The 21,794-nt window shown below is 40.5% G+C and overlaps 1 protein-coding gene across 1 annotated transcript in view; it reads left to right on the top strand.

Moving 5' to 3' along the window:
* The window catches only part of CSMD2 (CUB and Sushi multiple domains 2), a 1,186,454-nt gene that overhangs the window by 1,093,409 nt on the left and 71,251 nt on the right, over positions 1-21,794 (top strand). Inside the window, exons 41-45 of the mRNA XM_040337101.1 lie at positions 2,507-2,716; positions 5,683-5,871; positions 9,603-9,780; positions 18,306-18,451; positions 20,589-20,669. Of these exons, the coding sequence (XP_040193035.1) occupies positions 2,507-2,716; positions 5,683-5,871; positions 9,603-9,780; positions 18,306-18,451; positions 20,589-20,669 (804 nt within the window). The remainder of the gene's footprint in view (positions 1-2,506; positions 2,717-5,682; positions 5,872-9,602; positions 9,781-18,305; positions 18,452-20,588; positions 20,670-21,794) is intronic.

The raw sequence follows: 21,794 nt of genomic DNA, 5'->3' as shown, positions 1-21,794 counted from the left end.
AATTAAAAATTTATATTTCTCTACTTTCTTGTAAGAGTACCATTATATAATTGTATTTATCCCCAGCCTATAGTCTCTTTTACATACACAGCATTAGAGATTTAGGTGGCTGTAGACTCGGGCAACCTTATTTTTTAAACTGTGCAAGACGAGCCAATGGTGAATAGTGTAGAACTTAGGCCTCATGCACACTGCAGCTGTCAAATACCTGTTTTACAGGCGTTTGATGTTTTTTTTTCCTGTAACCAAATGTCCCTCTTTGTTAGCTTATGTGTCCATGCACAAATAGGCATTTAGAGGTAGGGGCGTTTAGGAGCAGGAATTTGAACATATCAAAATCTTGTTCAAGAGAGGAGCTTTTGGGGATAAAAAACACCCAATGTGTCTAAATGCGTCTAAATGCTAGGCGTGTTTAGCACTTGAGTGTTCATTTAAAACGCTTGATGTTCCTAAACAAGTTCAAAAAACATTTTTAACGTTGCTTTTCTACTGTCAAGAGAAGGCCATTCAGAATAGTATGGTTTGCATGAGGCCAATCATTGGGCAATCTGTAGCTTCTCTCTTGCCTAGGCCTATCTCTTCATCTATGTTGCAGGGCTAGACAAAGTAGCCATCATTAATAAAGGAGCAGCCAATCACCAAGCAGCTCTTCCTGTTTCAAGGTCACACATCTTAATAACACTTTGGTGAAGTCTATAAGCTCTGTCATGTGTTCAGAGGTACTTTGCTTCTTCTAATCATGAATTATATGCTAAGGTTTTTATGTGTATGCTTTGTCACAATAAACCAAGCCAATAAATCCCTGTTAGACAGACACATTTAACATTTCTAAAGATTTGAAGTATAGGTCCACTTTAAATAAAAGCTAAAGGCAGATTTACTAATAATTCCACTTACCTGCTGTCCAGTTTTTACATCCAAATTGTTAAGAGGATTTGGATTTTAGTTAGCTTGGCACCTTGTTTTATAAAATAATATCTTTTGTTGATTGAAAATTACCATCACACACAGAAGTTCACCTGGTTATTAAAAAGCATGTATTCCATTTAATTATAACAAAGAAAAAGATAGACCAAGGGAAAGTAAGCAGGGCAATGAGCTAATTAAATATTAATGTGGTCAATGTGTGGAATTAATTGTGTGCATGCCATCAAGAAAAAAATAGTTTTACCAGGTAATTAAAGATGTGGCTTTCCTTAACTCTTCGCCTTCTGTTTTGTTTGATACTTGATTTTTTAACGATCTTAAAGAAGGTATAAAATTATAAAGCAAAATATAACTTGGCATAGATTTACCTACATACCGTCGTGGTGCTGGGGTATAGAAATAGATTTTTACCAATACAAAACAATTTTCTGTGACCCATATATCGGAGAGCAACATTGGCAGAAAAAAAACGCATAAAGAAAGTTATTACGGGTGCTTTCAGTTGTTTGGAAACTTTTTGAATGGATATTGAACAATAGTTATGTGTATATAGAGATGGATTTCAGCCAAACTAGCCTTAAACTTTATGCCCCAGTGAAACAAGGCACATTTGCAGGCCTGCATTTATTGGCATTTGTCTAACATTCGTCAGCAACATTTTGTCAATATGTAATGCTATACACAGCAGATCGTTAAATAACAGCAGCAGATTTTTCTAGCTACACGTAGGACTGTTAAAGTAGAACTATTGGTTGTTTTTTTTTGTTTTGTTTTTTTTAGAGAGAAAGGGAGGGTTATTACCCCATGTCAGATTTTTTTTTTGCAATGGTACATGTCCCCCATGGCTGTGCCCAGCTCCTTATGCCCTTATTGACAATACTTTGCCTAATAGCCATGAAACTGGACCCCCCATAAACTTCATTGGGGTTCAACGCTTAATTATTATTTTTTGCAAACTTCGCTCAATGAACCCCACACCAATTGAAACCGGGGGAATTTGATCTTTCCTCCTAACTATATCTATGCAGAGGTTTTTGGTTGTGTTAACATGGTACTGTTTATGTCTCAGTTTAGTCTAGAAGCGTCAGTTCAATATTCATGTTACTGGTTGGGATTGTGTTAATTTGATGTTAACTTTTCCAATAATCTTGTTATAATATTGTTTTTCTTTGTAAATGAGTTTTAGTTCAGTAGACTGCGTGTGCTGTGTGTCATGGGGTGGAGGGAATTACAACACAAGGAAGCTGGCCTAGGGGAACAAGAAGTAAAATGCTGATCTTGATGGATGTACTTATCAGCCTACTGCTTATCCTTCACTGCCCAATCACAGAGTGAGACAGAGACAGGCCTTTTTTTTCCTACCTAAATACATTAGAGAAAACTCACGTCTCTTGGCTATCTATGCAGCAGGGCTGTGTAAACCTCAGGAGTGAATGGACAGATAAAACAGTTTTCACATAAGTATTTTACCAGTGCATTTAGCTATTTGCCTGGAGCTTGCATTTAAACCGAATATTAATGTATCAAATCAAATAAATTTACCTTTTTACAATCTACAATTTACAATTATCTATCACAGGAGCTCATATTCAGTTTCTAAGCTTTTCAAGTGAAGCCAATCATGACTTTGTGGAGATTCGCAATGGCCCTCATGAAACCAGCAATGTGATTGGTCGGTTTAGTGGATCAGAAACACCTGGCAACTTTCTTTCTACGTCCCATGAAACCTCTATTTATTTTCATAGTGACCATTCTCAGAACAAACCTGGATTTAAGCTTGAATATCAAGGTAAGAAGTAGAAAATCATATTTTGCACCTTGCACAGTTATATTCAGACTAGTGTTTAATGGTGTAAAATATGAATTGATTATGTTATTTATTAAAAAAAAAGATAAATGCCCAACCGGTTCTAGGTAAAAAAGGATTAAAGTGTTACTAAACCCACAACAGTAAAATTAATCTTCATATGCAGTAAAACATGCTTGTTATGATCACTGTGGAACCTAATGCCATGTACACACGATTGGAAATTCCTACAGCAAAAGTTCGATGTGAGCTTTTGAACGAAAATTCCGATAGTGTCTATGCTGAATTGGACTTTTGCTGTCGGAATTTCTGCCAGCAAAATATTGAGAGCTGGTTCTCAAATTTTACGAGAAATCCAAACGTCTGTAGCAATTCTGACGTGCAAAATTCCGACGCATGCTCGGAAACAATTCGACACATGCTCAGAAGCATTTAACTTAATTTTCTCGGCTTGACGTAATGTTGTTCGTCACCGCGTTCTTGACGGACAAAAGTTCAGAGAACTTTTGTGTGACCGCTTGGAAGTGCCTTATTTTAGTAGCCCTGTTATAGATCCGTCGTTAAGATTTCTGGGCTTTTTGCAAATGCTCATTGACTAGTGGCATCATGGTTTGGATCCTTTCCTGCATTTGGGAGACATATTCAAGAACACTCTTATGCTGAACAGGTTCACTTCCCCATTCTTCTTTAATAAAGTCAAGTAGTCAGCGAGGTCTCCGCCCATATACCAACTCAAAGGGCGGCGAAAACCCCATGGATGCCTGGGGCGCTTCCTTGATAGCAAACAGGAGAGCTGGTAACAGGCAGTCCCAATCTTTCCCATCCCTTTGTACCACTTTCTTGACTTAAGGGTCTTATTAAAGCGTTCCACCAACCCGTCCGTTTGGGGATGGTAGACCGGAGTGTGCAGCTGTTTAATCCGGAACAGCTTGCACACATCGGCCATAACCCTCAACATAAACGGGGTGCCCTGGTCTGTGAGTATTTCCTTGGGAAAACCAGTCCGTGTAAACAACTGGAATAATTCCCGGGCAATGGCCTTAGAAGAGGTATTCCGCAGGGGTAGCACCTCAGGATATCGGGTGGCATAGTCAAGAATCACCAATATGTAGGAGTGACCTGGAGCCGACTTTACCAAGGGACCCACTATATCCATGGCTATCCTCTCGAACGGGACCTCAATTATGGGCAGAGGGACCAAAGGGCTCCAGAAGTGAGTCACCGGAGTGGTCAACTGACAGGTCAACTGACAGGTGGGACAAGAGGTACAGTATTGCTTTACCTCTGCTTTCAGACCTGGCCAGTAAAACCGGTCGGTGATCAATGCCTCCGGCTTCGCAACTCCCAGGTGTCCCCCTAACACATCGTCATGGGCCAGGTCCAGAACCTTTTGTCTATATTGTTGGGGTACCAACAATTGTTCTACCACATTTTCTCTCACCTTGGTAACCCGATACAAGAATTCATTATATATTGCAAAGTGTGGCCACCGCTCATTCGCACCTGGCTCTTGGGGAACCCCATTTACTACTACAACTTGTTCCCATGCATGGGCCAAAGTGGGGTCCTGCATCTGAGCAGTACCAAATGCCCCCTGGGAACACCCAAATCTGGCAGGGCAGGGGTAGAGGCCACTTTCTCATCCTCTTCTTACAGCATTACCTGAAGTGGGGAAGGCATGGAGGTGAGTAATGATGTTTGTTTTTTTCAAAGCCTTTCTCTTTCAAAAACAATCACATACACTGAGCACCTCCAGAAGGTTCTACACCTGAGGCATTTGATATTCAAATATTGTCTCGCAGTACCTGTAGTAAAATCCCAGTTCAAACCAGGTCTCTTTATTGGTCACAAGGCAAGGTTAATTGCAATGCAGAACTCTAGTGGAGGGACGTAGATTTGTTGTATGCATATCGAGCACTTCAGGTTCTGGATAGAAAAAAGGTACATACAGGCACTTGTCGGTACTTTGTCTAACACTGTTGATCCGTTTCAGAATTTTAAACAAGACTGTTTTTCTTTACGGAAAAAACAGTTTGTGTTTTTAAGAAAAAAAGAATTATTATAATGCAAAAGAAAACTATGATATGCTCCAAAAGTTATTTGGGGATTTTAATGGTAAATGGGGAATTCTGTAGTCTCTTTTTAGCAGAGATTCCAAAGCAAGACGCATTTAACAAAACTGTACCTTTACTCTGTGAAGCATGAATACAAGATGACAATATTGCAAGAGTGAAAATGTCTTATATTGGGTCTCCAACACTTAAATCGGAACACTGGGGTCATCAGAAACCTCTTCAAAACAGTCACAGAAAGACTGGTTAACCTTCATTTGCTACTGTGCTGACTGCAAGGTGGAATTTATTTTTAACATGCTGCTAAGAGCAATGTAGTGTAGTATTCCACAAAAACAGAAATCAGCTTTCAGCACTTTAGTGAAGACACACGATCAAAAACTGACTGGTTTTAAATGTTGCAGGTTGTGGTGCTTGAGTGGCTTGCCCTAATGGCAACTCTAGTAAACACCTTTGGTATGAATTGGAACATTGGTTGAGAACCAAGTATTCTTGTCCAGCAACAGTACCTGACCCACAAATTTGCCTTAATGGGTACAATTTCTCACAGATACACTTCATGCCATACCTTTCTGGAAGTATAGAGGCTGTTGTAGCTACAAAAGGGGGAGGGGAGGGGGAGACAACTCCATGTTAAAGCCCATAGTTTTGGAATGGGATGTCCTACCTACCTGTAATAGGTGTGATGATCAAGGCTGCACAAATGTTTGTGTTAACAGTGTTAATCCCCTTTTTTACTGAAACTATTATTATTATTATTATTATTATTATTACTATTATTATTAGCCTGAGTAAATGTACACTTTGTTGGAATTTTAATATTTATAGTAGTATTTTGGAAGCTTTATATATTTATTATATACTTTCTTTCTGCAGCATATGAGCTCCAAGAGTGTCCAGACCCCGAACCTTTCTCCCATGGTATAGTCCGAGGAGCCGGTTATAATGTGGGACAGTCAGTCTCTTTTGAATGTTCCCCTGGGTATGAACTGATAGGTCACCCTGTGTTGACCTGCCAGCATGGCACCAATAGAAACTGGGATCATCCATTTCCCAGGTGTGAGGGTAAGTGTTTTAGAGCAGCAACTACAAAATGTGCTGTTTCCTTGACTGTATCAATGTCTTTTATATATATCTAATATCTAATATGTGACTGTGGTGCATGTAGTACATGTAGTTTAGCTATATAAACCAAAATCAGGCTTTTTAAAGCATCCAAAAGTGAACTGATAAAGTGTAAAATACAGTAGCCCAAAGCAATAAAATAGTCAGTTAGGACTGTTGATAGATTACTGCAGTTTAGCCGTTTTCTTAAATAAACCAAACATATATAAAATACATTTTAATTGGCTATTAAAACCTTAAGAAAGGGTAATGTTCTGAACCTTTTGTAAAAGCTAAAATTAATGACTACATGTTTGTTTTTCTGTATGCATTTGTTAAAATAACACATTGAGTAATATTCTAATTTAGCAGTTACCCATAATATAATGTATATGTAATTATTTGCAAGCTATGGAACTGATCCAGCTTAATGATGTTTTGCCAAAAGTAGAGACATCTGGGAAATTTAATACTCAGCTATAACTAGGTATTATTAGAGAGGGTTATTAAAAGCAAGCTAATAAATGGAAATTATAGGTCTAATAAGAGAAATAATGAAAATGTACATAGCATTTGGGTCTGCATGTTCACTAAGCTGTTCCCAATCAAATTAGGTTTTTGACAAATTTAATAACCAGCTTTTTCAGTTTTGGAGAGAATGGTATAGGGCTAGATGCTATTTTCTGTATTCCCATCACTGTGATTTCTTCACATTTCCTGCCTTGCTGATAGCGAGACATTAAACTAAACTTCTTATTTCACTTGTTTGGGCTGCATACTTTTTAACCACTTAACCCCCGGACCATATTGCTGGTCAAAGACCAGAGCACTTTTTGCGATTTGGGACTGCGCCGCTTTAACTGACAATTGCGCGGTCGTGCGACGTGGCTCCCAAACAAAATTGGCGTCCTTTTTTCCCCACAAATATAGCTTTCTTTTGGTGGTATTTTATCACCTCTGCGGTTTTTATTTTTTGCGCTATAAACAAAAATAGAGCGTCAATTTTGAAAAAAATTAATATGTTTTACTTTTTGCTGTAATAAATATCCCCCAAAAATATATAAAAAAACATTTTTTTCCCTCAGTTTAGGCCAATACGTATTCTTCTACCTATTTTTCATAAAAAAAAATCGCAATAAGCGTTTATTGATTGGTTTGCGCAAAAGTTATAGCGTTTACAAAATAGGGGGTATTTTTATGGCATTTTTATTAATATATTTTTTTTACTAGTAATGGCGGCGATCAGCGATTTTTTTCGGTACTGCGACATTATGGCGGACACTTCGGACACTTTTGACACATTTTTGGGACCATTGGCATTTTTATAGCGATCAGTGCTATAAAAATGCATTGGATTACTATAAAAATGCCACTGGCAGTGAAGGGGTTAACACTAGGGGGCGGGGAAGGGGTTAAGTATGCCTGGGTGTGTTCTTACTGTGGGGGGGGGGGAGTGGCCTCACTAGGGGAAACACTGATCCTCTGTTCATACATTGTATGAACAGAAGATCAGCATTTCCCCTGCTGACAGGACCGAGAGCTGTGTGTTTACACACACAGCTCCCGGTCCCCGCTCTGTAACGAGCAATCGCGGGTGCCCGGCGGCGATCGAGGAGCGGACGTATAGCTACGGGCTCTCGCCCAGAAGAGCCGACCTGCCGCCGTATAATGACGGTGGCTGGTCGGCTAGTAGTTAAACAGGATCTTGTAAAGAGTCTGTGATACTATATGAATATATGGAAAATGCTCTCCAAAGAGGAGAATCAAGAAGTTCAGCGCCCAGGAGTGCTTTGTTAAAAAATAGCTAAATTACGCTAAACGACTAAAACAAATCTTTCAGTTTGTGTTCCACAGAAAATTCATTTAAATCACTGTAATAAGTTAGTACATAGTGGAGTATATGAATGTTTATAGTGAAGACTCTTTATATTTGCAATTTTAATATAAATAGTGTGTATACATGTATGTGAAAAAGTATTTGCAACCTTCCTGATTTAATTTTTTTTTTGCATATTTCTCACACTCATATGTTTCAGGTCATCAAACTAATTTTAATATTACACAAAGATAACCTGAGTAAATCCAAGATGCAGTTTTTAAATTATTATTTCATTTAATAAGGGCCTATGTGAAAAAGTAATTCCCCCCTTCCATGCTGAATCATGAATGAACCGTGATTAACGACAATTTTTTGGAAAGCTAAGTTAAATTTCACTTGCCACACCCAGGCCTAATTACTGCCGGACATTAGAAGTTGTCTGACAAAGTGAAGCACGCTAACAGATCTCAAAAAGCCACACATCATGCCACAAACTAAAAAAAAATCAAGAACAGATTAGAAACAAAGTAACGTACATGTATCAGTCTAGGAAAGGTTTAAAAAACATTTCTAATGCTTTGGGACTCCAGTGAACAATAGGGAGAGCCATTATCCACAAATGGTGATAACTTAGAACAGTGGTGAACCTTCCCAAGAGGAACCGGCCTACACAAATTACTCCAAGAGCATGACGATGACTCATCAAGGAGGTCATAAAAAAACCGAGAACAGCACCTAAAGAACTGTAGGCCTCACTTACCTCAGGTAAGATCAGTGTTCATGTTTCAACAATAAGAAAAAGAATGGGCAAAAATGGCATCCCTGGGAGAGTTTCAAGGCCAAAGCCACTGCTGACCAAAAAAAACACAAAGGTTAATCTCACATTTCCCAAAAAACATCTTGATTATCCCTAAGACTTTTAGGCAAATATTCTGTGGACTGATGAGACAAATATATAACTTTTTGGAAGGTGTGCGTCCCGTTACATCTGGCATAAAACGAATACAGCATTTCATAACAAGAACCTCATACCAACAGTCAGACATGGGTGTGTTAGCATTAGGGTCTGGGGCTGCTTTGCAGCTTCAGGACCTGTACAATTTACCATAACTAATGGAACCATGAATTCTGAGCTCTACCAGAAAATCTTAAAGGAGGATGTCTGGCCATCAGTTTGTGACCTCAAGCTCAAGTGCACTTGGGTTATGCAGCAGGACAATTATCCAAAACACAAATGGTTCAAACAAAGCAAAATTTAGGTTTTGGAGTGGCCTAGTCAAAGCCCGGACTTATATCCAATTGATATGCTGTATCATGATCTTACACAGGCCATTCATGCTGAAAAACCCTCCAATGTGGCTAAATTAAAACAATTCTGAAAAGAAGAGTAGGCCAAAATTGCTCCACAGCAATGTGAAAGACTCATTGCCAGTTATCGCAAACGCTTGATTGCAGTTGTTGCCGCCAAGGGTGGCACAACCAGTTATTAGGTTTAGGGGGCAATTATTTTTTTCACATAAAGCCAGGCAGGTTTGGACAGCTTTTTTGCCTTAACAAATGAAACCATCATTTAAAAACTGCATTTTGTATTTATTCGGGTTATCTTTGTGTAATAATAAAATTAGTTTAATGATCTGAGTCATTTGAGTGTGACAAATATGCAAAAAAAAAAGAAAAATCAGAAAGGGGACAAATACTTTTTCACACAACTGTGTGTATATATATATATATATATATATATATATATATATATATATATATATATATATATATATATATATATACACACACATATAGGATTTTTCAGTTGAATAAATGTCTTTCTCTGATTAACATTGGATTCTTTTTGACTGCTCTTGCATGTCACGAATAGTACCGTGTGGAGGAAATGTCACAGCATTCAATGGCTCCATCTATTCCCCTGGCTTCCCTAATCAGTACCCAAACTCTCAGGACTGTTCCTGGATCATTACTGTTCCAGTAGGATTTGGAATACACATAAACTTCACAATTTTAGAAACCGAACCTCAGAATGATCACATAACTATCTGGTAAGCATCTCTTTGCATTGTATTAAATAATAATACTAAGATATAACTGTAATGGTAGTATGTTACAACCTTTGAAAGTTCTCTCTATTTCCAAAGCTTTATTCTATCTTAAATGCACATACAGTTACAAGAATTCATGTAGATTACTCTAATATTGAATGGCCAAGATGAAGTATAGATCACTTTTATTGTCCCCTGTATGATCCAGATATTGGGGGAGTGGGGTCAAGATAAGTTGTTTTCACTGTGCATGTTTTTTTTTTTTGAGATGTCTATACCTGGAATAGATTTTACCAGGTGGCCTGTCTGTCTAAAGCCATCCATAGATGGAGCGATTTTCTTTCTCCCAACCACAGGCAGGAGAACACACAGGGCCAGATTCAGATAGAGATACGACGGCGTATCTCCTGATACGCCGTCGTATCTCTGAGTTGCGATGGTCGGATCTATGCGGCTGATTCATAGAATCAGGTTCCGCATAGATCTCCCTAAGACCAGACAGGTGTAAGTGACTTACACCGTCGGATCTTAGGCTGCATTCTCCCGCTGGCCGCTAGGTGGCGTTTCGTTTTTTACACGCAACGAATATGCAAATGAGGATTTCCGCCGATTCAGAAACGAACGCCCCCCCGGCGCTTTTTTTTTACGTCGTTTGCGTTCGTCTTTTTCCAGCGGATAGTTACCCCTGCTATATGCGGCGTATCCTATGCAAAGTATGGCCGTCATTCCCACGCCGAGTTTTGAATTTTTTACGTTGTTTGCGTAAGTCGGTCGCAAATACAGATGGACGTAATTTACGTACACGTCGAAACCAATGACGTCCTAGCGACGTCATCTGGAGCAATGAAATGCTGGGAAATTTAGCCGGCGGCGCATGCGCAGTACGATCAGCGTGGGGACGCGCCTGATTTAAATGGTAAACTCCCCCTAGCTGCAGAATTTGAATTCCGCCGGGGGATTTACGATCTGCCGGCGCAACTTTAGAGGCAAGTGCTTTCTGAATACAGCACTTGCCTCAAAAACTTGCACTGGCGGATCGTAAATAAGATAGATTACGTGGATCTAAAGATCCGCTGATCTATCTGAATCTACCCCACAGTGATTATTGCTTTCGCTATAGCTGCTGGCAATCTTCACATGAAAAATCCAGAAGGCTGGTTTATCGAACGATCAACTTGGGTACAATCAGCCTGCCCATGCATGGTTCAAATCTCGGTCGGTCCCTGTTGAACCAGCTGAGATTCTAACCGTCTATGGTCTGCTTAGGTTTGGGCAGCTGTAAAAATAGCAAAATATTGTTTATTTTATTTACTATATTTTTTTGATTGAATGAAGCATAAAGCCGGCCATAGATAGATTCCCCATCAACACAGTCAGTGTTCTCCCAGCAACAGCAGGGAGTCGTCTATAGCTAGCAATTTGAACTGTCTATGGCCGGCTTTAGGCAAAGCCTTAAAGATTACATATATTACAACACATCAGGCTATTCCTCTAAAGAACTCTCAGTTTACTATAGTTTTACAGACACACTGTATGAATAGTAATCTTCAGACCATCAATTAACCTACAATAATGTTATTGGGTGCTGGAAGGAAAACCACAACAGCCAGAAAAAACTCACAGAACCATAGGAAGAACATGCAAAGTGAATGCACACAATGTCCCTGGTGATATCTGAATTCAGAACCCTAGTCCAGCAAGGCAGGTGTGACTACTGGTTAGCCACTGTGCTGCCTCATTGTTTATTCTCTGCTTATTCTTGTGTAGTCGAACCTAATCAGTGGCAGCTAAAAAAAATTGGGGGGGCACAAACAAACTGAAAAAAAAACATCAAGCGCAGTCACTGTGCCCATCAAATTCAGCCACTGTACCCATGAATTGCTGCCACTGTGCCATCAAATGCAGCTACTGTACCCATCAATTGCTGCCAGTGTGTCCATCAATTGCTGCCACTCTGCCTATCAATTGTTGCCAGTGTGCCCCATTAATTGCTGCCAGTGTGCCCCATTAATTGCTGCCAGTGTGCCCCATCAATTGCTGCCAGTGTGCCCCATCAATTGCTGCCAGTGTGCCCCATCAATTGCCGCCAGTGTGCCCCATCAATTGCTGCTACTGTTCCCCAATCAAATGCTGTCAGTGTACCCCCCCCCCCCGCCCAGCACTTACCTGTCTCGGCGCTGTCCACCACGTCCTCCATGTCTTCTCCCGTCCTCTTCCTGTCTCTGCTACGATTGGACACCTGATAGGCGGTCAATCACAGCGCCTGTCGCTTCAGCCAGTCAGGTGACAGGGTAACCATACCCAAGCACCTGATTGGCTGAGAGGCAGGTCAGTGTCAGTGTAAGAGATAATGTATGGGTTTATAAAACAGTACCATTTATGTGTCTTGATAACCTTATGCTGAGCAGCAGGAGGCCTGTGAGATCCTACAGAGATCTGTGGGATTACCCCACTCTCTTCTAAGTTCATGGCTGGAATCTTTCAAACCCTTTCTGACACACATAATTCCTGCATATACTGTATCCTGTACCTATAATATCAAAGTAACTGCTTATCTGCAGGAGGATTCTCTGTACATTAAAGAGAATGGACAAAGCAGTCTAAACCATTTAACCTCCCATTGAGTATAACTAAAGGGAAAACTTTTTTTTTCAGTTTTGGATAGAGTGAAGAGGTATTAGAACACCAGTCAGTTTTTATGGCTGTCTGTTCCTTAAAAATGAAAGTAAAGAAAATCCCATATTTTGGGTTGTCCCCAGAAAAGTAATTAGACGGGAAATCTTCCAATGGGGACACTAGTTCTGGTGACCTAGGGGTCCCCGGGGGGTTCACTTAATTTACAGGGATTTCCTCTCACTTTCTGTCTGGCTATGGGACAGGAAGTGAAGGGAAATCCACAAAACTTGACATAGATTGTGAAAAAATTTTTTTGTAAAACTGTATAACCCTCCCTTGCTGTACCCAAAATAAAAAAAATTGATTGATGTGTTAGTTTTGCATCCCCCTTGCATCTGATTCGTATTACTTTATGCATGCTGTGTGTGAGGTTTGAATTTTTATAGTAGGCATTGAGCCCTTGTTATGTTGCTTCGAAAAAAAAAAAAAGTTTTGCCTAAAGTTCTACATTGAATTGATTATTATTACTACTACTCTTTGATCATAGTATAAGTTAACACATTTCTGCTCTTCCTTCCTTTGGAACCTACTACTTCAATCTGTCCGGCTATCTCCTACTCTGGCCACCTTTATGCGATCCCTGAAAATTCATGTCTTCGGGGAAACCTATTAGAATCAAAGAAAGGGTTGGGAATAGAAAAGGGAAGGAAAATGAAGCTGAGGCGCAAAAGGGGGGAGGGATTGTGCATACAGTGGTCATTTGTTGTAAATTGTATTGTATTGCTATGTTATTTTTTGTAATTTAATATGATATTAAACTTTATTTTTTAATATACTTCCTTGGCCTGAAAGTCTGACCATCAATATCTACTTGTAGTTGTTGTTTCCCCTTCGGGGAAACCTATTCTACCTCTAACTAAAATCTGAACTTTTAACTTCTCCATCAACTTATCCCCCACAGTTATTAACATTTGTACCACTTGCCCCACCCTATTAGTTTGTAAGTTATTTTGACCGAGAAAGGCCCATTTAACCCTCTTGTATTTTATTGCATTGTAACTTTACTGTCTCCCTTTATATTGTAAAGCGCTGTGTAAACTGTTGGCAATATATAAATCCTACATAATATTTTGTAACTGATTTGTTTTTGCTATTATGGATTTCATTCATCTACCCAACATGTGTGTGTTTGTGTATGTGTGTATATATATATATATGTATATATATATATATATATATATATATATATATATATATACATATATATATATATATATATATATATATATATATATATATATATATATATATATATATATATATATATATATATATATATATATTTCCTTTTTATCCTTGAAGCAGTACCTCATTGTGCTTGATAAATACTTGTTGGTTTTTCCTACTGAAGGTCGGGCCTTAAGGTTGCTGATGGATAGTGGCAGGACAGCTCGTTAACACTAATTTAAAAAGCAAGTGAAGTTAATTGGAAAGGATGGGGACACTGTCAAAGTGTCCCCAACGCTAGCACTGGAGGCCTGCATAGTAAGGATAGGACAGGAGTAGGCTGGGAGGGGGGGACATGCCTGACACTGACAAATTGCTCAGTTTTCAGAAACTGTCAGTGCCTCTGACCTGAGGAATATTGTACTGCTCAGATTCTCATTTCTGCCATGCAACCTCTCTCTCTAATGCACACTTCTATTATATCACATTGTACACAGCGCTCAGTGTGTGCTAGTATGTCTATCTTTGTTTCCCTCATATCACTTTTGTCCATATTTTTTCTTTTTTCTAAAGCATTTTGTGAAAAAGATAACAGTATATAACTACACATGTAGAACTGTGGAATCAAACATATTGCATGGGATTCAATTAAAAGAAAAGCCAATAGCCAGTACTTGTAATAGCATAGTAAACTCTGAGGGGCAGATCCACAAAAGGATTAAGCCGGCTTATCTATTGATACGCCGGCGTAATTTTAAATTTCCTGCGTCGTATCTTTGTTTTGTATCCACAAAACAAGATACAACGGCATCTGGGATCGATCCGACAGGCGTACGTCTTAGTACGTCGTCGGATCTTAGATGCAATTTTTCGGAGGCCGCTAGGTGGCGTTTCCGTCGAAATCCGCGTTGAGCATGCGAATTAGCTATTTACGGCGATCCATGAACGTATGTCCGGCCGGCGCATTTTTTTACGTCGTTTTCGTTCGGCTTTTTCCGGCGTATAGTTAAAGGTGCTATATGGTGGCGTACTCAATGTTAAGTATGGCCGTCGTTCCCGCGTACAATTTTTAATTTTTTACGTCGTTTGCGTAAGTCATTCGCGAATAGGAATTTGCGTAGAATGACGTCACCGTCGTAAGCATTGGCTTCTTCCGGTCAAATTTCGAGCATGAGCACTGGGATACCCCCAGGGACGGCGCATGCGCAATTAAAAAAAAAACGTTGTTTACGTCGGGGTCACGACGTATTTACATAAAACATGCCCCCAATACATCCATTTGAATTCCGCGCCCTTACGCCCGCCAGAGATACACTACGCCGCTATAACTTACGGCGCGAATTCTTTGTGGATTCAAAATAAAATAAATAAGTTACGGCGGCGTAGTGTATCTTAGATACGCTGCGCCTGGCGTACAGATGCGCCGCTGTACGAGGATCTGCCCCAGAATGTATAAACTATTACTGTACATGGACGCTAACTTATTAAAATGCAGGTGTTGTTTGAACCATCATATTTTCTGCTGCTCCATTAAAACTGGAGAAAAGAAAAAGGCAAAGTTGAAGTTGTTGACCCTAGCAACCATACATGATTCATGTTTAGATTTTGCAAATTGCAGGAGGTTTTTGGCAACAGCCCAGTCTGTGATAATTCAGCCAAATTTGTTTTAAAACAGGAGAAATGTGGCACCTGAGAAACAATAAGTACTCTCTTCTGTACACAAAACCCTGTTATGGGCATGTGTCATTATTAACTATGAATTTGATGCTACTGTATGAGATAAATGCACATAATGGGGGGACGAAACAAAGAGTGATGTAAGCATAATGCTTGCACCATTCTTCTAAACCAGGGGTCCTTCAGACTCTTGGAGGGCCAGACTTTGACCAGCGGGAGTAGAAATTTTCCTGGCATCATTGTTAGTGAACATCTGGTATTAGGGGGGGGGGGGGGAAATAGCTAGTAGCATAGGGTGTAATAGTGCTCTATTAGTTGTGTCAGTGGGAGAAATGATGCTCCATTGTCGGTGTCAGATGGCAGAATAGTGTCTCGTATCAGTGGGAGGGATAGTGCCCCAAGGGCCGGACAAAGGCAAGCAAAGGGCCGCCCTAGGGCCGGAGTTTGGAGACCACTGTTCTAAACATATACAATAGCTAGTTAATTAGACATGACCAGTTCCCTGTTTTGCTATGATTATTACAGACACAGCACAGAGAACAGGTAAGCTTGAGCTGCATGCTCTGACCAATCTGTCCCCACCCCCCACTTATAGAAGGAAGAAGTACTTTCCAGGTATATTATCTAGCTTAAGAAAAAAATGTGAAAAAACTGCACTAAGTGCTAATAAAACACAAACAAAAAATAAACCCTGCAGGTCGTCACATGGTCAGTGGTCAGCGGCCAGAGTTTTGTTTTATCTGAATGTCTGTTTGCTTCTGGAAGCTTATATTTTTAGTAGGGCTGTCCCGATACCACTTTTTTAGGACTGAGTACAAGTACCGATACTTTTTTTAAGTACTCGCCGATACCGAATACCGATACTTTTTTTTAAATGTGTCCCCATATCCAGCCATGTCCCCCCACAGATGCAGCCATGTCTCCCCCCATATCCAGCCATTGTCTCCCCCCATATGCAGCCATTGTCTCCCCCATATCCAGCCATTGTCTCCCCCCATATCCAGCTATTGTCTCCCAAATGCAGCCATTGTCTCCCATATCCAGCCATTATCTCCCCCCATATGCAGCCATTGTCTCCCCCCATATCCAGCCATTGTCTCCCCCCATATCCAGCCATTGTCTCCCCCCATATCCAGCCATTGTCTCCCATATCCAGCCATTGTCTCCCCCCATATCCAGCCATTCTCTCCCATATCCAGCCATTGCATCCCATATCCAGCCATTGTCTCCCATATCCAGCCATTGTCTCCCATATCCAGCCATTGCATCCCATATCCAGCCATTGTCTCCCATATCCAGCCATTGTCTCCCATATCCAGCCATTGCATCCCATATCCAGCCATTGTCTCCCATATCCAGCCATTGTCTCCCATATCCAGCCATTGTCTCCCATATCCAGCCATTGCATCCCATATCCAGCCATTGTCTCCCATATCCAGCCATTGTCTCCCATATCCAGCCATTGTCTCCCATATCCAGCCATTGTCTCCCATATCCAGCCATTGCATCCCATATCCAGCCATTGCATCCCATATCCAGCCATTATCTCCCATATCAAGCCATTGTCTCCCATATCCAGCCATTGCATCCCATATCCAGCCATTGCATCCCATATCCAGCCATTGTCTCCCATATCCAGCCATTGTCTCCCATATCCAGCCATTGTCCCCCATATGCAGCCATTGTCTCCCCCCATATCCCCCTTACCTGCATCCGCGCTGCCGCCGACTGTTTACTACGTGTGGGGAACATTACAGCTTAATGATTTGTGCCGCGCTGCGTACAGACACTCCCCCTTGCTCGGGATTGGACAGTTCACCCGAGCAAGGGGGAGTGTCTATACGCGGTGCGTTGCCGATCATTACAGCTATTCAAATGAATGCTGTAATGTTCCCCGCGCGTATTAAACAGTCGGCGGGGGCGCGGATTCGGCGGGATGCGACATAACGGCGGCGGCGGGAGTATTCTATTTCGGTATCGGGGGTATTTGCGGGAGTACGAGTACTCCCGAAAAATACTCGGTATCGGTCCCGATACCGATACTAGTATCGGTATCGGGACAACCCTAATTTTTAGTGTTCTTAATAAAACTGATTCAAACCTACTGCACTATGGGCGTGATCCTCTTTTGCTTTCCCCCTGAGTACTGGTCGACAAGGAAGGGAGAATCTGCATAGATGGAGAGTGTCCCTATTTAAATGAAAGCAGAAGCTTAAAGGGGTTGTAAAGTCAGAAGTTTTTTTTTTTTTATCTAAATGCATTCTTTGCATTAAGATAACAAACCTTCTGTGTGCAGCAAGCGCACCAGCACCCCCTAATACTTACCTGAATCCCATCTCTCTCCACCGATGTCCATGAGTGTTTTGGCCATCCAAGACTCTCCCTCCTGATTGGCTGAGACACAGCAGCGGTGTCATTGGCTGCTGTCAATCAAAGTCAAAAAAGGGCTTTGAATATACTTTAATGTTATTGTCTCTAAATACTAATCCTAGAAACATTAACCCTTGCCTCTCTTATAGCCAGAGCTTTTTTTCTCAGAAAATAGGTGCAGGAACTCAACCACGAGGGGCATTAAATATCAGGATTGCATTACATGCAGAATACAGAGTTCAGGGGGGGGGGTTACACAGAGAGTGCAGAGCTGTCACTTGTAAACACAGAAACCAGACTTCTGTGTTTACAAGTGATTGTGGTGAGCAGGCACCAAAGGGTCTGAGCCAGAGGTGGTGGAACTGAGTTCCCCCAAGTTCCCCCTGAAAAAAAGCCCTGCTTATAGCTACACTGCTGCTTTTATTTTTAGTACTAATTCACACTACATTAGATGCGGAAGAGCTGCCCCATTGTCTGCCCATAGCTGGGATGGACCCATAACAAACAATAGGTAGCTAAGGTTTGAATATTGGAAAAGGTGCTTAAAATGCTCCTGCTTGCCCTGCTTCACAACCATAAAGTGTGAACTAATTTTGCTGTTTTATGACTGCATTATTTTGTTTTCTTTGTTTCAGGGATGGTCCTCAACAGTCAGATCCTCAGCTAGGAGTTTTCACTAGCAGTTCCTCTAAAAGATCAACCATGAGCTCATCCAACCAGGTCCTTATCACCTTTCACAGCAATGCAGCCAGTGGGGGGATCTTCGCTCTCTACTTCTATGGTCAGTTAAAAAGAATGATTTGCATTGCCAAAATACTGCTGTTTGCTATGTAATTTAGGTGTCCTTTTTTAAGGCCGAACTATGGTCTCCCATTAAAAAATACGTTCTGTAGTTTTACATGCATCTACACTTGCAGCTTTCTCATAGTCCCCTTGCAAAGTCCCATACATATGTGTTAATCCTGCCAGCGAAGTCTACCTATGCAGTTTCCTTTTATGGAGTGGCAATGATACTGCACTGCTTCTGAATTTAGAGTAGAGTTGCCACTCTCATGTAGGCTTTGCTATCAGCATTGTCACCGCTCATTCATAAACCTGTAACTTTTCATTCAGCACCTGTACACACCTATCCCTGCCCAATGTTTTCTGAATTGATAGCACTGCCTCTGATGCTGAAACCCTACCTCTGTAAGGTGCAGTATATGAGAGGAGGGGGGGGGGCATGTCAGACACAATTGAAGGAGGCTTGTACATCACATATGAACTGGATGTGTGACTTGTTAAGACTGTCAAATAGGAACATTAAGTTTCACTTTTAAATTCATTGTCTGTTTTACTTTCCCTTTCTTCCGTCCTGTCTCGCTGTTCCTGTCTTTATGCAGTACCATGCAAACATTTTAGGCAGGTGTGAAGAAATGCTGTAAAGTAAGAACCCTTTTAAAAATAGATATTTTAATTATTTACTTTTATCAATTTACAAAACGCAAAGTGAGCAAATAGAAAAATAGAAAAATAAATCCAAATCAAATCAATATTTGGTGCGACTATTCTTTGGCTTTCTAACCAGCATCAGTTTACATGTGCACACTTGCACAAAGTCAGGAATTTTGTAGGATTAGAGTCAGGTGTATGATTAATCAATAATCAAACAGGTGCTAATGATCATACATTTCATATGTAGGGTGAAACAACCATTAACTGAAATAGAAACAGCTGTTAAAGAGGCTTATAACTGGGTGAGGAACAGCCAAACGCTGCCACTAAGGTGAGGTTGTGGAAGACAATTTTATGTCACAGGTCATACACCATGGCTAGACTGAGCACAGCAACAAGACACTATGTTGTTATACTGCATGGGTAGGGTCTCTCCAACTCCAAGGCAAAGATTGTGCAAACTGGGGTTTCAAGATGTGCTGTTCAAGCTCTTTTTAAGAAGCACAAAAATCGGCAATGCTAAGGACCGTAGACGCAGTGGTTAGTCAAGAAAGCTCAATGCAGCAGATGAAAAACACATCATGCTTACTTCTTTTCAACATCGGAAGATGTCCTGCAGTTCCATGAGCACGGAACTGGCAAAAAACAGCAGGACTCAGGTATACCCATTAACTGTCCACAGAAGTCTGGCCAGAAGTTGTCTTCAAGGAAGAATTTGCGGACAAAAAGCCATACCTCCAACATGGAAACAAGGCTAAGCAACTCAACTATGCACAAACACATTGGAACTGGGGTACAGAAAAATGGCAGCAGGTGCTCTGGACTGATGAGTCAAAATTGGGAAAATGTGGCTGTATTAGGAGACAGTTTGTTAACCAAAGAGCTGGAGAGCGGTACAATAATGAGTGTCTGCAGGCAACAGTGTATGTTCCTTTGCAAGTTTGGGGCTGCATGTCATTAAGCGTGAAGTAGAACAAGGAGTCTTGAAAATTATGGTTTAGCTTCCACAGAGCCCTGATCTCAACATCATCAAATCTGTCTGGGAATATATGAAGAGACAGAAGGATGTGAGGCAGCCTACATCCATAGAAGATTTGTGGCTAGTTCCCCAAGATGTAATTGGAACCACCCACCTGCCGAGTTCCTTCGAAAACTGTGTGCAAGTGTACCTAAAAGAATCGATGCTGCTTTGAAGGGTGGTCACACCAAATATTAATTTGATTTGGATTTTTCTTCAGTTCATTTTCTTTCCATTTTGTTAATTGATAAAAATAAACATTTACCACTTGTAATTCTCCATTCTTAATTTACAGCATTTTTCACACACATCTGCCTAAAACTTTTTCACAGTAGTTTATATTTACTTTTGTCTATTTGGCAATGTATAGACTGTTTTCTATAAAATTAAGTTGTGTGTTACACTATTAAATCAGCACTTAATTGTTTCTTTGGTTTTGCTTTGGAATCAATGTTCCTTGTGACAGGCTATCGACTTAGGAAATGCAAACCCCCGACTACAGTGCCAAATGGAGAGGTTCTTTCTGGCAGTGAAGAGTTTCTAATGGGTGAGTACTTCCTAATACAGAATAGTGTATGTGCAGCATTTGTTTGGTTACATTTGCAATATAATTTTGCTTAACTTTGCCTTTGCATCATTTTCAGAGCAATCATGCATACAACAGTGTATACAAAAAAACAAAAAACACTTTTACAATTAAATTAAATTGCAATTTGTACAAATGCAGCTGTAAATTTTAAACACCATGTAAGACAAAGTTTTATCCGAGGTGTATTTTAAATGATAGAGACAGGATATCAACCGTAAATTCAGAAAAAATCCCACATGATAAATATGTTATAAATTGAGTTGCAGTTCAGTGAGTAAGTAACTATTTGATCCCCAAGCAAAACATGACTTAACCCTTGTTGGCAAGCACAGAGGTAAGATGTTTTCTTGTAGTTGGTGACCAGGTTTGCTTACATTTCAGGAGGGATTTTGGTCCACTCTGCTTTACATCTCTTCTCTAAATCCTTAAGGTTTCTTGGCTGTTGCTTGGCAGTTGCTTGGAGTTTCAGCTCCCTCCATAAACTTTCTCTAGGATTAAAGTCTGGAGACTGGCTAGGCCACTCCACAACCTTTATGTGCTTCTTCTTAAGACACTCCATTGTTGCCTTGGTGGCATATTTCGGGGCATTGCCATGCTGGAATACCTATCCACAATCAATTTTCAGTGTTCTGGCTGAGGTAAGAAGGTTCTCATCCATGATTTTACAATACATTGGCCCTCAATGGAGCAAAGTCGGTCTGTACCTTTAGCAGAGAAACAGCCCCAAAGCATAATGTTTCCACCTCCGTGCTTGACTGTAGGAATGGTATTCTTAAGGTCATAGTCAGCATTTTTCTTCTTCCAAACAGGGCAAGTCGAAGTAATGCCAAAGAGCTCAATTTTGGTTCACCTGACCACAGCACTTTCTCCCAGTCCATCACTGAATCATTTAGATGTTTATTGGCAAACTTCAGACCGGCCTGTACATGTGCCTTCTTGAGGAGGGGGGACCTTGCGGGCGCTGCAGGATTTCAAATTTGATCAAAGGGGATCAAATACTTATTTTACTCACTGAACTGCAACTCGGTTTATAACATTTGTATCAAGTGTATTTTCAGGATTTTTGGCTTATATGCTGTCTTT

Source organism: Rana temporaria, chromosome 2 (assembly GCF_905171775.1).
Source record: "Rana temporaria chromosome 2, aRanTem1.1, whole genome shotgun sequence".
Taxonomy (NCBI): Eukaryota; Metazoa; Chordata; class Amphibia; order Anura; family Ranidae; genus Rana; species Rana temporaria.
The sequence above is the reverse complement of the archived record's forward strand: the minus strand, read 5'-3'. Positions and strand labels throughout refer to the sequence as shown.